At 49.5% G+C, this 14007-nt stretch overlaps 1 protein-coding gene across 1 annotated transcript in view; it reads left to right on the top strand.

The window, feature by feature from the left end:
• Window positions 1-236: 236 nt before the first annotated feature.
• The window catches only part of SHISA6 (shisa family member 6), a 392736-nt gene continuing 378965 nt past the window's right edge, over window positions 237-14007 (top strand). Inside the window, exon 1 of the mRNA XM_073310637.1 lies at window positions 237-841. Within this exon, the coding sequence (XP_073166738.1) occupies window positions 237-841 (605 nt within the window). The remainder of the gene's footprint in view (window positions 842-14007) is intronic.

A 14007-nucleotide genomic window follows, 5' to 3' on the forward strand; every position in this document is an offset into this window, starting at 1 on the left:
CGCCGATCTCCGCCGAGCAGCCGGCCAGGGCTCCGGCCAGCGCCTCTCGCTTCCTGCCGGGATGAAGGGGCTTCTCCAGAGCGGGGCGTCAGAGCCTGGCGCCCGCCCGTGAAGCGCCGAGGCCGGGCGGCGGCACCTGCTGTGCCCGGGGCCCCCCATGGGGCGGCGGCGCCGGGGCTCCTGATCGCTCCGCCCGCCCCGCCCGCCGACCGGCCCGCGCCGCCCCGCTCCCCGCCATGGGCCGCCTGCCGCTGCTGCTGCTGGCCCTGCAGCTGCTGGCCCTGCTGCTGCTGGCCGCGCCCGCCGCCGGGCCCCCCCGGGCCAAGGGCAACCGGACGCAGGGCGCGGCCCGCCGGCCGCCCCGCCCGCCCAAGGAGCTGAACCAGACGCTGGCCGGGCCCGGGGCCGCGGCGGCGCCCAGCGCGGTGAGCGGGGGCGGCGGCGGCGGGGCGGCCCCGGGCCCGGCGCACGAGACGTGCTGGGGCTACTACGACGTGAGCGGGCAGTGGGACAAGGAGTTCGAGTGCAACAACAGCCAGAGCGGGTTCCGCTACTGCTGCGGCACCTGCTACTACCGCTTCTGCTGCAACAAGCGCGCCGAGAAGCTCGACCAGGGCCAGTGCCGCAACTACCAGAGCCCCGGCTGGATCACCACGCCCGGCCTGCGCCCCGCGCCGCCCGACGGCAGCCAGCCCGACAAGTACGACCCGGCCAAGGACAGCACCAACGCCACGGTCTACATCTCCTGCGGCGCCGTGGCCTTCGTGCTGGTGGCCGGCGTCTTCGCCAAGGTGGCCTACGACAAGGCGCGGCGCCCGCCCCGGGAGATGAACATCCACAGGTGAGAGCCCGCCGGCCCGGGACACCCCTCAATCCCCCACCCTCGGCAGCTCGCCCCCCCCCAGGACACCCCCAGTCCCCACACAGCCTGCCCCGGGAAATGAACATCTACAGGGGAGAGCCCGCCGGCCCGGGACACCCCTCAACCCCCCACCCTCCGCAGCCCCCCCCCCGGGACACCCCCAGTCCCCACACAGCCCGCCCCGGGAAATGAACATCTACAGGGGAGAGCCCGCCGGCCCGGGACACCCCTCAACCCCCCACCCTCCGCAGCCCCCCCCCGGGACACCCCCAGTCCCCACACAGCCCGCCCCGGGAAATGAACATCTACAGGGGAGAGCCCGCCGGCCCGGGACACCCCTCAATCCCCCACCCTCCGCAGCCTGCCCCCCCTGGGACACCCCCAGTCCCCACACAGCCCGCCCCGGGAAATGAACATCTACAGGGGAGAGCCCGCCGGCCCGGGACACCCCTCAATCCCCCACCCTCCGCAGCCTGCCCCCCCTGGGACACCCCCAGTCCCCACACAGCCCGCCCCGGGAAATGAACATCTACAGGGGAGAGCCCGCCGGCCCGGGACACCCCTCAATCCCCCACCCTCCGCAGCCTGCCCCCCCTGGGACACCCCCAGTCCCCACACAGCCCGCCCTGGGAAATGAACATCTACAGGGGAGAGCCCGCCGGCCCGGGACACCCCTCAATCCCCCACCCTCCGCAGCCTGCCCCCCCTGGGACACCCACAGTCCCCACACAGCCCGCCCCGGGAAATGAACATCCACAGGGGAGAGCCCGCCACCCGCCCCGTCCGAGACACCCTCTGTTTCCACACACACACCCCCAGCCTGCCCTCTGTGGAACACCCCTCCGGAAGACCCCCAGTCCCCACACAGTCTACCCCTGGAGATGAACATCTGCAGGTGAGAGGTCTCCGGGACATCCCCTCCAACGCTGGGACGTCCCTCCAGGACACCCCCTGACACCCATGCAGCCCAGCCTGGGAGACGAACATCCACAGGTGAGATCCCATCTGGGACACCCCACCTGCCCCTCCAGGACAGTGCCACACAGCCCACCCTGGGTGATGAACACCCAGAGGTGAGACCCCCATGGGACACTCCCCCAGCCTCCCTCACAGCCTGCTCCCTCCAGAACACCCCCTAGCCCCGCAAACAGCCAATCCCCCCCTCCCTGGACAGCCCCCAGCCTCCTACACAGTCCAGCCCCTCTGGGACACCCTGTAGCTCCCCACATAGTCCACCCTGGGAGATGAACATCCACAGGGGAGTGCCCTCCCGCAGCCTGACTCCTCCAGGATGCCCCCCTCTGGGACAGCCTTAACTCACACATACACACAGTCTGCTCCCTCTGGGACACCCCTTCCCCAAACTCACCCTGGAGATGATCATCCACAGTTGAGAACCCGCTCACCAGCTATATGGGGAACCCACCCCACGGCCTCCCCCACAAAGCGTACCCCAGAGATGATCATCCAGAGGTGAGACCCCAGGCCAAAAGTACCACTCTTCTCCACCGCCTTCGGGATACCCCCGAGCTGGGATACATTTATCCTAAGCGCCTCAGCCTGCCCTGGGGTTGAACATCTGCAGGTCAGAGATGCCCCCACTGATACACACACACACCCCCGCCCCACCAGGACTCCCTGCCCTCTCTGGAGGATGAACATGCACAGGGGAGGGAGGCAGTGAGACAGCCATGGGGAAGGGGAGACCTCCCACTCCCCACTTCCCACTCTTCCATGTGCCCCAGCGGATGAACGCACTCAGGTGTGGGGCACTCTTTGCCCTTTGGGGGACCCACAGCCCTGTGCCCTAGGGCACCCTCATCCCTGCTTGCACTCATCCCACTCGCATCTGCTTGCCATTCAGCACCCGGGCTGCTGGACAGTTCCCCCCAGGTACTACTCAGCCAGGCCCCTGGCTGCAAAGTCTAGTGCCCTAATCCCCCTGCACACAGGCTCAGCCTCTCCTGTCCTCTCTACCCTGCAGGTCTCTCCATGGCTCATCTTCTCTCCCTCTGGCCCTGTGCCTTTCTCTGCACTCTCTCACACTCACATTCTAGGGTACACTAGGCTCCAGACAACCAAGCCCAAATTCTCTGGCTGGGCCACTGGAGAATTCTCCTCCTGGTCCCTACACTGTGCCGAGCCTCTAGTCAGGTACATTGTCGGGACATTAAAGTGAGAAGCAAAAGCAACAACTGGCCTGTTCCCACTTTGCCTCTTAACAAATACCCCTGACAGAGATGCCAAAATAGCATGTGGGGGCAAACAGTGTCAAGGGATTTTCCAAATAACTCAAGCTACAGGCCCTGTGTGTATGTGGGGGGGAAAGTTAGGGAGGTATCTCAGTGTCATTTTTATTTTAAAATATGAAATACTTAATGCTTTTAATAGAGAAACTGTAGGAGACAAATTTAATATGTTGGGCTGGTGCCCAATATAAGTCCATTTGGAAATATAAAGGTCAGATTTCCATGTCACTTTTCCTTATGGAATGTCCCTAGCTGACTTCAATTTCTGGTGTGCTAGTACCTTAAAATGTTGTCTAATGCTGGAATGTTGCATGTTCTTAGAGTTCCCAAATATAAACTTGAAAACAATGGGACACTACTTCTGAAAAATGCATTGGAACACACACTCATGGGAAGAAGCAAGTGTCTTTGGCAGATAATGCTTAATTTAAATCATCTTAATTAAAAATTCATTTACTGTGTTTATCAAAAAACCCTGACCACATTTTAAAAGCTGAAATAAAAATGTGAACCACATAGTTTGGGGAGTGGAAATTTTAGCTTCTTACGCAGAGGGAAAAAAAAGTAAAGCGGCACAAAGAGGAGTTCTGTATTTGATAGGAGTTTAAAATAAAATATATCTTCTGTCTCTAACTGTCTCTCATACACAAATTCTGAGATCCAAATCTCAGCTGGTGTACATTGCCACAGCCCCAGTGAAGCCAACAGAGCTATCCTGATTAACACCTGCTGAGGAGCCCCCAGCCAAAACCTTGTCTGCTGAAAGGAAAAGCTTTGCATTATTAAGTAAGTTGCAGTGTCTGAATTTGAGCACAGATCCTTTGGTTCTAATTGTTCAACTTTGGTGATTTGTGTCTGTAGAGTAAAGGGGTTCCAAAAGCAGTCGCATCAGGACTCGATTCTTGTGCTGTGTATTTGTTTCCAGGAGGACTAGATCATCAACTGCAGCAAATTGCGTCTCTCCTTTGGCTTCAGCACAGCTATGCCTCTTTATGCCAGCTGAAGCAATCTGCAACTAATAAGTGTAGGGCATAACTCCCATTAATGAGTCCCCTTTCCTTTAGGGGGTGTGGAGTTGGGCCCCAATAATGGTCTATCTTCCCACTAACTGGAGGTGTTTTGAAATCCAGCGCTTCCCCCGACGTTATTTTTGCTAGTGTACTACTGTACCCACTGGAATAATAGGCAGTGTTGCTAGACTTGTCTAAGTTATTCTTGTCATTTCCATTCCTTTGATGCCTCCTTTGCTTTATTTAGATAAGTACTGGTAAAAATGAATCACCTGTGTGTGGATGAGGGGTATGAATGGCAGACTGAGTGCTTGAAAAGCTTGATTTCCAGTGCATTTTAAAGAACTGTTTGACTTTTATTATTATAATGTGGTAGCTGATAAAGATGATACCTCTCATAGATGTTTAACCTAAATTTGATTAACATGCCACATGGGTTTAAATATTATGAAGCATATCTCCAACTGATAGGGATGCATGGTCTATGGAATTGTGCTGTTTGCATCCTAAAAATAATGTAAATTTATAGAATAGAACTGTGCACCCTTTGTCCCTGAGAACTACAGCTGAATGATGGGAATGGTGAGAAAAAAACAGTGTGGTCAGGTATATACATACATTTGGGGCCATGTCAATATGAGTTGTGTTTCACATCTGGAATAATGCACTGAACGGATGTCAGTGTACATTAAATATTAGGGCATGCATCCCACCAAAATCTTCCGAGTGAGGTGAATGGCAATTTAAACAGAAATCAGAACATTTTCAGAAAAAGCTCAAGATGGGCCCTATCCTGCCCCACTGAAGTCAATTACAAGATTCCCATTGATTTCAACAGGATCAAATTGTATTTTACGGTCAAACCCTAAAATACAATTTGCAATGAAAAGCTACAGAGGGTGGTTTAACAGAGTGGTGTGAGAAAGTTCTCAGCTATTTTTTCCAGCAGCAGCATTAGCCCATTTAGAAGAAGGTTTTCCGTGGCTATCAGGCTTAAGTGTGGCTTTGGATAGAGTGGCTGGTTTATGCATGCATCACTACCATAGGAAACAAGCGGCTGACTCTTCATTGGGCTATATGCATGTGCATCTCACAACTGAAAATTTGGTCTTGTTTTATAGGATGATACCTATAAAGTATTAGTGGTGCCTCTGTGGTTTTCAAATAAGCAAGAACAATGACAACATTATGGCTGATTTGTAAAAATAATATGTCTGGATGGTTTGATAAGCAGAAGCTAAAATACACCCAAAGCTGTGGAAGCAGTTGGACTATTTCAAATGATTTGACTTTTAGAATTTTTTAAAATCGTTCTGCCTAACCGTGAACAACTGACTCGTGGCTTGGTCTCACTTCACCACTCTGGAGTTATGCAGTCATCACTAATGCATGGTGTGCTCTAGATATAAACTGCTGCTGATTTCTAACATTTTTGACTAACCAGTATTTTCTCTTGCATTTCCCTGCAAACACATGTGCAGGGCTGATGGCAATTTCTTTCTACATGGGTATTTTTTAATTACATATGGCCGTGTCCTCATTTAAATTAAGAGAGCCAGTTACAGAATCCTCAATGACAACAAAATAGGAAGCTCAGTTGTTGTTTTTAAAAGCCAGAATCTGTGGCATATGTGGATGACCCAGAATCTCCTCTTCTGGGAGTCAAGACCCCAAATCCCCATGTAGCAGTACCTAAATAATTCAGTCCTAGTAGTATTGCCCCGTGACTCCTATTTAGCGTTCAGCAGAAGTAACTGCTCCACTCATTGCTTCAGGGACAGTGTGAAAACTATATTTCTGTGGCCCGGTCTGAGAAATTTACCAGACTGGTACCCTGCAGACTAAAGCACCTCCTCCATTAGCCAGAGACAGATAAGAAAGACAGGGGTGGTTATGGTTGCACTGGGGTTTCAGCAAAGTCCATACCTTGATAAGAAGCCCAGATCTGCTCTCGCTGCCTCCCCCAACTGCTGAGAAGAAGGGAGACTGCTGGGACTTCTACCAGGGTGCTAGCATTGGATCCTGCTTGGAGGCTCCATCTTTCATATCCACCTCTGGCTACTACATGTCTAATAAATTTGAAGATCTATTCCATTCTAACTGCACACATTGAATAGTAACTCAAGAGCCTGCTGCTACTGGAAGAGCATAGGATTGTGACTACTCTACCCATCTCCCATGTCGTCTTGGCTGGTACAAGGATGGAAGAGGGAGATGTTTCTACTACTCTACCTCTTCCCACCTCTGGTTTTTGCATCCTCCTTTCAAGAGGATTTTTCAAGACCTGTCGCTAATCAATAGGTGAGATGGGTAAAAGTACTCACAGGGTTGGTTTTGCAAAGCCCAAGCCAGGATTGGTTCACATCCAATGTCCAGTTATCTGTACCCTGACAGTTGAAGGACAAGGGTTTTGTATGTGGTTCTTTAGTCAACATCAGGGGAGCAGCACTTCAAGCCAGGCATCTCCCCAAAGCAATGAAAGAGCGTTAAGAACACTCATCTTTTCAGATGGATTGTCCAGCTGATTTTATTTCTCTGTCACTTCTGCTCTTTTCTTCCTCTTTCCACTGAGTTCTTTTTATGCTCTGCTCATCCCACATTCTCCTCTTCTGTGTCTCATTTATCTGACTCATCCAAATGTCTCTTATGCACACTCTGTCCTGCTTCCTACTAACTGTTTCTCACTGATGGTGCCTAGATTCCCTTCTTCTCCAAAGGGTCTGACTGCCCTCACTACACTTAGTCCAGTCCTCTCATTCTCCAGCTGCCTATTCAGAATTGCCCAGTCCCAGCTGCTCACTCCAAAGCCCCACCCTTAAAGGAACATTAGGGTTTCAGTGTCCCATCCTTTTTCTAAAGAAAATGGTATATCAGCCAGAAATCACTACTTCCTTAAACAAAGAAAGGTAAAGATTGTCTCTCAGTGTGAACCCTGTTACATTTCATCTCAGTAAATATAACTTTGCTCTCTCACACTTGCACAGTAGTAGATGAAATGCAGCTATAGGCCTACTTGAACTTTGTTAGACCAGTTTAAAACAGAATGATCTCCAGGAAAGTCAGTGGAATTAAGTGTTGTGTAAAAAAAAAAAAATAATGGGAATCAGAATCAGGCCCCATATATGTGTGTGTTTGTGCATGTGTCCACGTATGAGTAGTTTTTCATTCTGCCTCTAGGAGACTTTAAATAGCTACCCACAGTCTCTGGTCACAGTTTGCACCTCCAATGACTACTGTTTGCCATGCTTTCTCCTCTGCTGAAGCATTCTGAAGAATCGAGCTCAAGTTCCGTAGTGGAAGTTAGTTAACTGCAGTCTCCCTTCCTGAACTTCTCCCAGATGTAGCATCATTTTATTGTAGTCCTTCTCAAAGGCCAAGTTCCTGACTCCAGTATTATTCAGGACCCTGATGCCACTTTGTTTTCTTCAGTGATAAACCTGTATGAAGGCTTTGAATGTGCAGTTTCTCCTGTTCTTGACTGCTATATAGACCTTTGAATCCAATTTAGTTTATAAATTACCTGATTTCTAATTACCATTCTCTACTGCTAATAGCTGATCACCAGGTAACAATGGATTCAAGTTCAGCTTTGGTTTCCAATCATGATGTTTCCTCTGGTATAGCGGACTCCTCAAGTTCGTAACTACTAATTGATCTCTGACCCTTTGGAGACCAGAAGCCTTTTAAAATATCTTTTCTAATTCTGGGTGACTTTTGAATCTTCTCTTACCTATCATGGCAGCATAAGAAAGAGTTTTCTTTTGAATAAGCCTAGTTTTTTTTTGCCATGATAGATCCTATTTTCACACCCCTAAGTTGTGTACACAAAATATGCAAGCAGATATTTGCTGCAAACATATGTTCATCCATGCTAATACCTTCTGAGTCATGGAGCTGCATATTCTGCATGCACAGTTACTTTTATGCCCTAGCAGGTCTACTGTATGAGCACAGTATAGACACCTGTCTTCTGAACATTCAATCAGGTATGAGCTTAGGCCCAGATCCAAAAAGGTATTTAGACTCCTAACCTCCATTGATTTCAGTGGAGGTAAGGAGCCTAAATACCTTTCTGGATCTGGGCCTAAGTGTAAATCGTGCAGTTTTCATAACCCTGAAGTTCCTTGGAAAGTCTGCTATTCCCTTTCTCCTCCTCCTCTTCTTGGTTTATCTCTCGTACTTAGTTGCTCTTCTGTGGAGGGACATTGTTTTTCAGTTGCTTTGAGTATCTTTTCTAGACATCTGTCACTTCCTTCAGCCGTGCCACCTTGTGCTGTGTTCCTTTCGGCTCTCCCGAGCTAGGGAGGGATGTGGCGGGTTAATATTTTGACAGGTGTATCGAAGGAAAAGGTAAGTACAGCAGGGAGTCGTGGTGCTGGTACAGTAGGTGGCAGTGTTCTCTCTGACTCAGCACACACACACTACTCCAGAATGCTGCTAGGGGACAGTGCTGCTGGAGGCACCCTTGCGCTGATGAGATGCAAATCCAAAGTCTTATAGCCATCTATGGCCATTAAGTAGCCCAGGGCATTTTTCTATGAGAGAGAGGCTATTAGCCCTGGTATCCTGGTCATATTTCATCCAAAGTAATTGCACTCTGCTGACAAACTCCACCAATAGTTTCAATTTTCACTTCCTTTCTTACATTGTTATGCAGTGGTGTTGATCACTGTTACACAGCTATTTGTGTTCCACCCCAGGGCTAGTAGCATTTTAGTTGTGAGTTTCGTGTTTTCCTACCACTGTCCAGCATAGTCATGAACAAGCCTAGTCTGTGATGATCTCACAGAGACTCTCTTCGTTTCTCTGTTGGTTTGCCAGTTTAACTCATTTGCATTTTCACTGCTTCATAATATACAAGAATATTATTTAGCTATAACCTTGGTTCTGAGCTCTACCACACCAGTGTAAATTGTGAGTCACTCCCAAATCACGTTGGTGTAAAACCAGTGTAAATGGGATCAGGATCTGGCCCTTAGAGAGCCTAAAGTTAAGATTTCATTGAGATTTATACATAAGCAGGGCTAAAATTCTGGCATTTCATAGTAAATGATTGAATTTGGCAATGACTCTTCAAAGGACAATTGAATTTCGCATGTAAGTTTTTTAAAGAAAAATATTTACTAACTTTTGCGTTGGAAATAGTGAAAACTTCTCCCTTTTGGGAATAGTTCCACTTTTGTCAGCTAAACAACTACAGAACCCACAGACTTCATACACGTTTGCTCACACATTAACAACATCTCAAATGTAGCCCACTTTTTCAATTTCAAATACAGCACGCAGAGCTCTTTATGTCATTCAGGGGATCCTAACTGAGCTACACCAAGGAAAGATGAAAAGACTGCTCAGATGGACCAGCTGTTTCTGTTCTCTGATGCTGCAGGGGCAGCCATCTCTGGAGCAGAGTTGCAGATTGGGGGTCTCTGACAAGGTGGACTCCAGCTTTCCCCCTCTCTGTTCACTTCCATTTGGCTCCAGCCCCTGCTGGTAACAAGAGTAATGGAGAAGGCATGCAGAAGGGGGATTGGAGTCCAAGTTGTCAGCGATTCATAGCTCGGCTATGGAGGCAGCTGCTCCCTCTGACCAGTCTCCTGTGTTCATTAGATGGGGCTCTCAGTCTGACAGTGCCCTCAGGAAGCCTGTTGGACTGGGATTCAGCTGCCAGGCTTAAAAGGGGCGAGAGAGGGACCTACATGGTGAGGGCATAGGCAAAGGGAGGTTCAGTTAATGTGTGGAATGAGTAGGATACGGGAGGTACAGAGGTCTGAGTGGAGTTGGGAAACAGGTCTAGAGAGAAGGGCAAAGCCAGAAGATTCTGGGCCACCTCCATTGGCTCCCAGCCCTGCTGCAGAGCCTGGGTCCCTGGGTCCAATGGGCAGCCAAGCGCCATAACCTCCCCTAGCCACCATTGCAGAGAGATGGTTAATTTCTATGCTGGTTTGTTGTGATCCATGAAAACGAACAATCATAAAATTGAACTCTAAACATTATAGAGGGCATCTCCCAGCCATCACTGGCAATCTGATCCCATAGGTCACTTCTGCCACACACCAGTACAAACCTGTGTACAGAACTGTGTACTGTGTGATCTCTGAAAGTCCCCCTCTATGGTTCCGATCGAAGCACATGATCATATAATCACAAAACATGGTCAGATGGGGTAGAAGAAAGGGAGCTGATGAGAGGAGTGTAGATGTGGTGTTGAATGACTGAGCTGCTCACCCCCTTGCTTTTCATGGTGTACACTGGTGAGCCATGCAGTCTGGCAGCCTTAGCACTAAACTAGCAGAGCTTGCTGTGGGGGATGCGTGTACCAGAGTATGATATAGGCCAAATTCTGCTCAGCTGAGGGCAGCATGTGGCCTTTGCATTTGAATTTCCCATGGCACCCAGATGGTCTGGAGATGGATGACCAATCAATCTAGGACTAATATATGAGTATCATCCAAATGACTTCCTCCTTGGTCATGCTTCCCACTGCCTCGGGAGCGGGCCATCCTCTTCAGGGGGCTGTCCTGTTGTCTGTGAATGGTCTCCGAGGCAGCTAGGCTGTCAATCTTCATAACCGAGCAAGTAAGTGTAGGGGATCTTAAGCTCCCTTGGGGTGAAATCCTGGCCCCATTGAAGTCCCTGGGAGTTTGATTCCTGTGGTTCTCTCCCTTAGCGCAGTCATGCACTGCTCATCCAATATTTATTTCACTCTCCCGGATCTCTTAGCTGTTCCTTCTCCATCTCCCCAGATGTTCTTTTGGACCCGAGGCATGTGCCTGTGTACTCGGAAGCTCCCCCAGTCTGTAACTGAAGAAGCCAGCCACTGCAGGGTATGGGAACCTAATCAGATAGTGGAGGTGAAAGAATGCCCATGGCAGTGCAGTCTGAACAGCAAGTGACAGAACCAAGAACTCTCACCAGCATTTAGAAACCTACTGGCTCTTATTCAGTGTGAGCCAAATCCTGACCCTATTGAACCATTGGCAAAACTCCCATTGATATGTGAGCTAGCCATCATAGTTCAGCAGGGTCATGGATACCTGAAAACACGAATACCCATGGAAGCCAATTGCAAATAGGACCAGGATGATGGGCAGTGCTTAAAACCCACTGTTCCACACCAACGTTACCTCATACATAAGTAAGATACGTTTATACTCGACTAGGTCTGGGGGTGCTCCCTAGGAGCTAGGAGGGGGTCTCAAAGGCACAAGTGGGAATTACGCGCTTAACTGCTCTACTGTGCATTTGAAACCTCCCCCAGGTATAAAGACCCTCCAACCAGTCCAGAGCCATCAAATCCCTCTGCTTGCCTGTTGTATCCCTTTTCCTCATCCTTCGTCTGGTTTTTGGCCTGAAAGACAACATCTTGAGGCAGGGACTGTGTTTTCCTGTGTGCATGTGGAGAGCACCTAACACATTAATTCATACCAATAGTGGCTACATTATAGCTGTCTGAGAAGAAGGCATCTCAGGAGAGTACAATTTAAAGCCCAAACCTGCAATCTGGACTCTCACAAGTAGCCTCATTGACTTCAGGAACCAGTCCCTGGATGGTAGAGTAGGAACTAGAAAATGCCCTTCAGCCCCCAAGACCTTCCTCAGATTTCATTAGCTGTGATGGGAAAAGCTGGTATGCGTCCAAACCCCAACTTCTTAAACCCAGCCATTCCCCTTCACTGCAGACTATATATTGCTCCTGTCCCCAAACTGCATGACAGTAGCCTTTCCCTGCCAACTGCAAGAGGGAGTGCCGTGTGGATGGGCTGGAGAATCCAATTCCAGTAGCCTAGTGGATGCTACCAAATCCCCATAAGTAGTTTGATCTGATCAGTTCCATCCCCTGGTTGTACAGTGGCTGTCTCTGACAGGATGCTAAAGTGCTGCCCAGCCTATGGCACAGGCCTGTCTGAAATGCATTCGTTGCAGGGCAGCAGACAGCTGGCCAACTGGCATTACGCAGTTCCCTGCACGATAGCAGGAGGGAGGGCCTGGGATGCCAAGGCAAACCCAAGGAGAGACAAAGGCTCGTTAGTGTCCATGGCAAGCAAAGAGGACATCAGGTCTGAAGAGCTCTCATCTGAAGGAGCCATGCACAGGAAGGTCTCTGGGGTTCCTCAGGTCTGGCTCTGCTCTCACTGACGCCGCTCTCAGTCTGCAGTCACTGAAATCACTGGTTGAGTCAGGCCCGTAGTACCTACAGCCTGTGAGGAGGAGGAAGGGCTCCTATGACTCTGCCAGGTTTCATGCCTTGGAGCCAGATCCTCGGGTGGTATGGAGTGGTGTTGTTGCTGATGTCAGTGTTGCTATGCTGATATACACTCTCCGTAACTGGCCCACTAAGCAGCCCCACCCCCAAACACTTGCAGCGAGCTAAGGATCCACTCCGCCTCTTGCGTGGATTTCACCCCCTATGCTCTTTCTGTTGTCATGTTTGTGTCACTTTTTTTTCTTCCCGCCTCTGCGCCTTGCATTTTCCTTTTGTTCTGTTTTTCCCTTCCTTCAGCTCAGGGCACTTCCTCTCCGTGGTCCTCGCCTTCCCCTGCCTCAGTGGACACTTTAGCACTGTCTGTTCCTTGCTCTTCTCCTCCTCAGGGGCTCGCTGCAGGGTCATTACAGTTTTTCCACTTCATTGCTGTCCTGTGCATTCCTACCCTTCTTGGGATTGGGCAATTCCGACCATCCTTTCCTTTTCCTTCTTAAAGGGACAGGCTCCAGCAGTCAGAGCCATCTTTGTTCACCTCCCCACCCTTGGATTTCCTTCCAAAGAAGCTCTCAGCTACACCAGTCTAAATTGAAAGTAATTCCAGTGACTTGGGTGCTGTTGTCCTTATTCTGGAATTATGGTGGTGTAATTGACAGCAGGATCTAATCTGCACTTTCTTTACGGAATCGGGACAATTCTGAACTAGACCTACCAGTACTAGGTCTGGATCCTGCTCTTGGTTACACCAGTGTAAATCCAGAATCATTCTCTTGATGATGGTGGAGTCAGGCCGTATTTACATGGGGGTAGCTGAGAGCAGAATTTGGTCCCTAATGATCTCACTTCAATCGAGTGCTAATAAAAGCTGTGTCATAGACCATCCTCTCAGGATATGATTTTGCAGTTACGCAGCTCTGGCTATCCCATCTGCTGCACTAAAGGTAAAGCATCCTGCTGAGCAAAACTTGTTGTTCTGATATCAGATGACGTTGGCATGAAGAGCCTTTTATGGTGCTTCATACCCCAATTCTGCAAGCCTCACTCAGATGAGAAGGATGCATTTGATTGCAGTGGTACTAATCACATGATAAGGGCAATAAGATCAAGTATTTACAGCTCCTTCCATTACCTTTCTTGTAGCTTTTACAGTGGGAAAGTATACAGCTAAAATAGAGCTATTTACATGGCGCCAAATTCATCCTCAGTCTGACTACACTAGAGATACTGCAGGGAGAAGCTTAGCCCATGGTGCGGTTTATGAGGAATAATTTTGATCACACACAACATTACAGATGAATTAATAAGCAACTAATCAGCACATGCAGAGGTTATACTTGCCTGTTTAATTCTGGTTTGATAGTATCAAGAGCTTTTCCTCATCCTCCCAGGAGGTAAGGAAGAGCAATGAGTGGTAAACACTTAGAGCAGCCCGTTCTGTATAGAGCAGGCACTTTTTGGCAGGTTGCTTCTTCATTCATATTTATCCAAGATCATTTTAGTCCCAATACACTTCGGATCCCAGGCGTCTTCCAACAGTTGTGTTCAGCTTCTCTAACATAGACTTTGAAGGTGGAACCAAATGAAAAGGAGACCTAATTTCCCTGACTGGCACTTCTGGTTTCTTCATTTCTTTTCAGTGTAACAGCCTCTGTTTTTCTAGCCTGAGGCTGACTGCATTGTACTGTA

The sequence above is a fragment of the Lepidochelys kempii genome, chromosome 14 (assembly GCF_965140265.1).
Source record: "Lepidochelys kempii isolate rLepKem1 chromosome 14, rLepKem1.hap2, whole genome shotgun sequence".
Classification (NCBI taxonomy): domain Eukaryota; kingdom Metazoa; phylum Chordata; order Testudines; family Cheloniidae; genus Lepidochelys; species Lepidochelys kempii.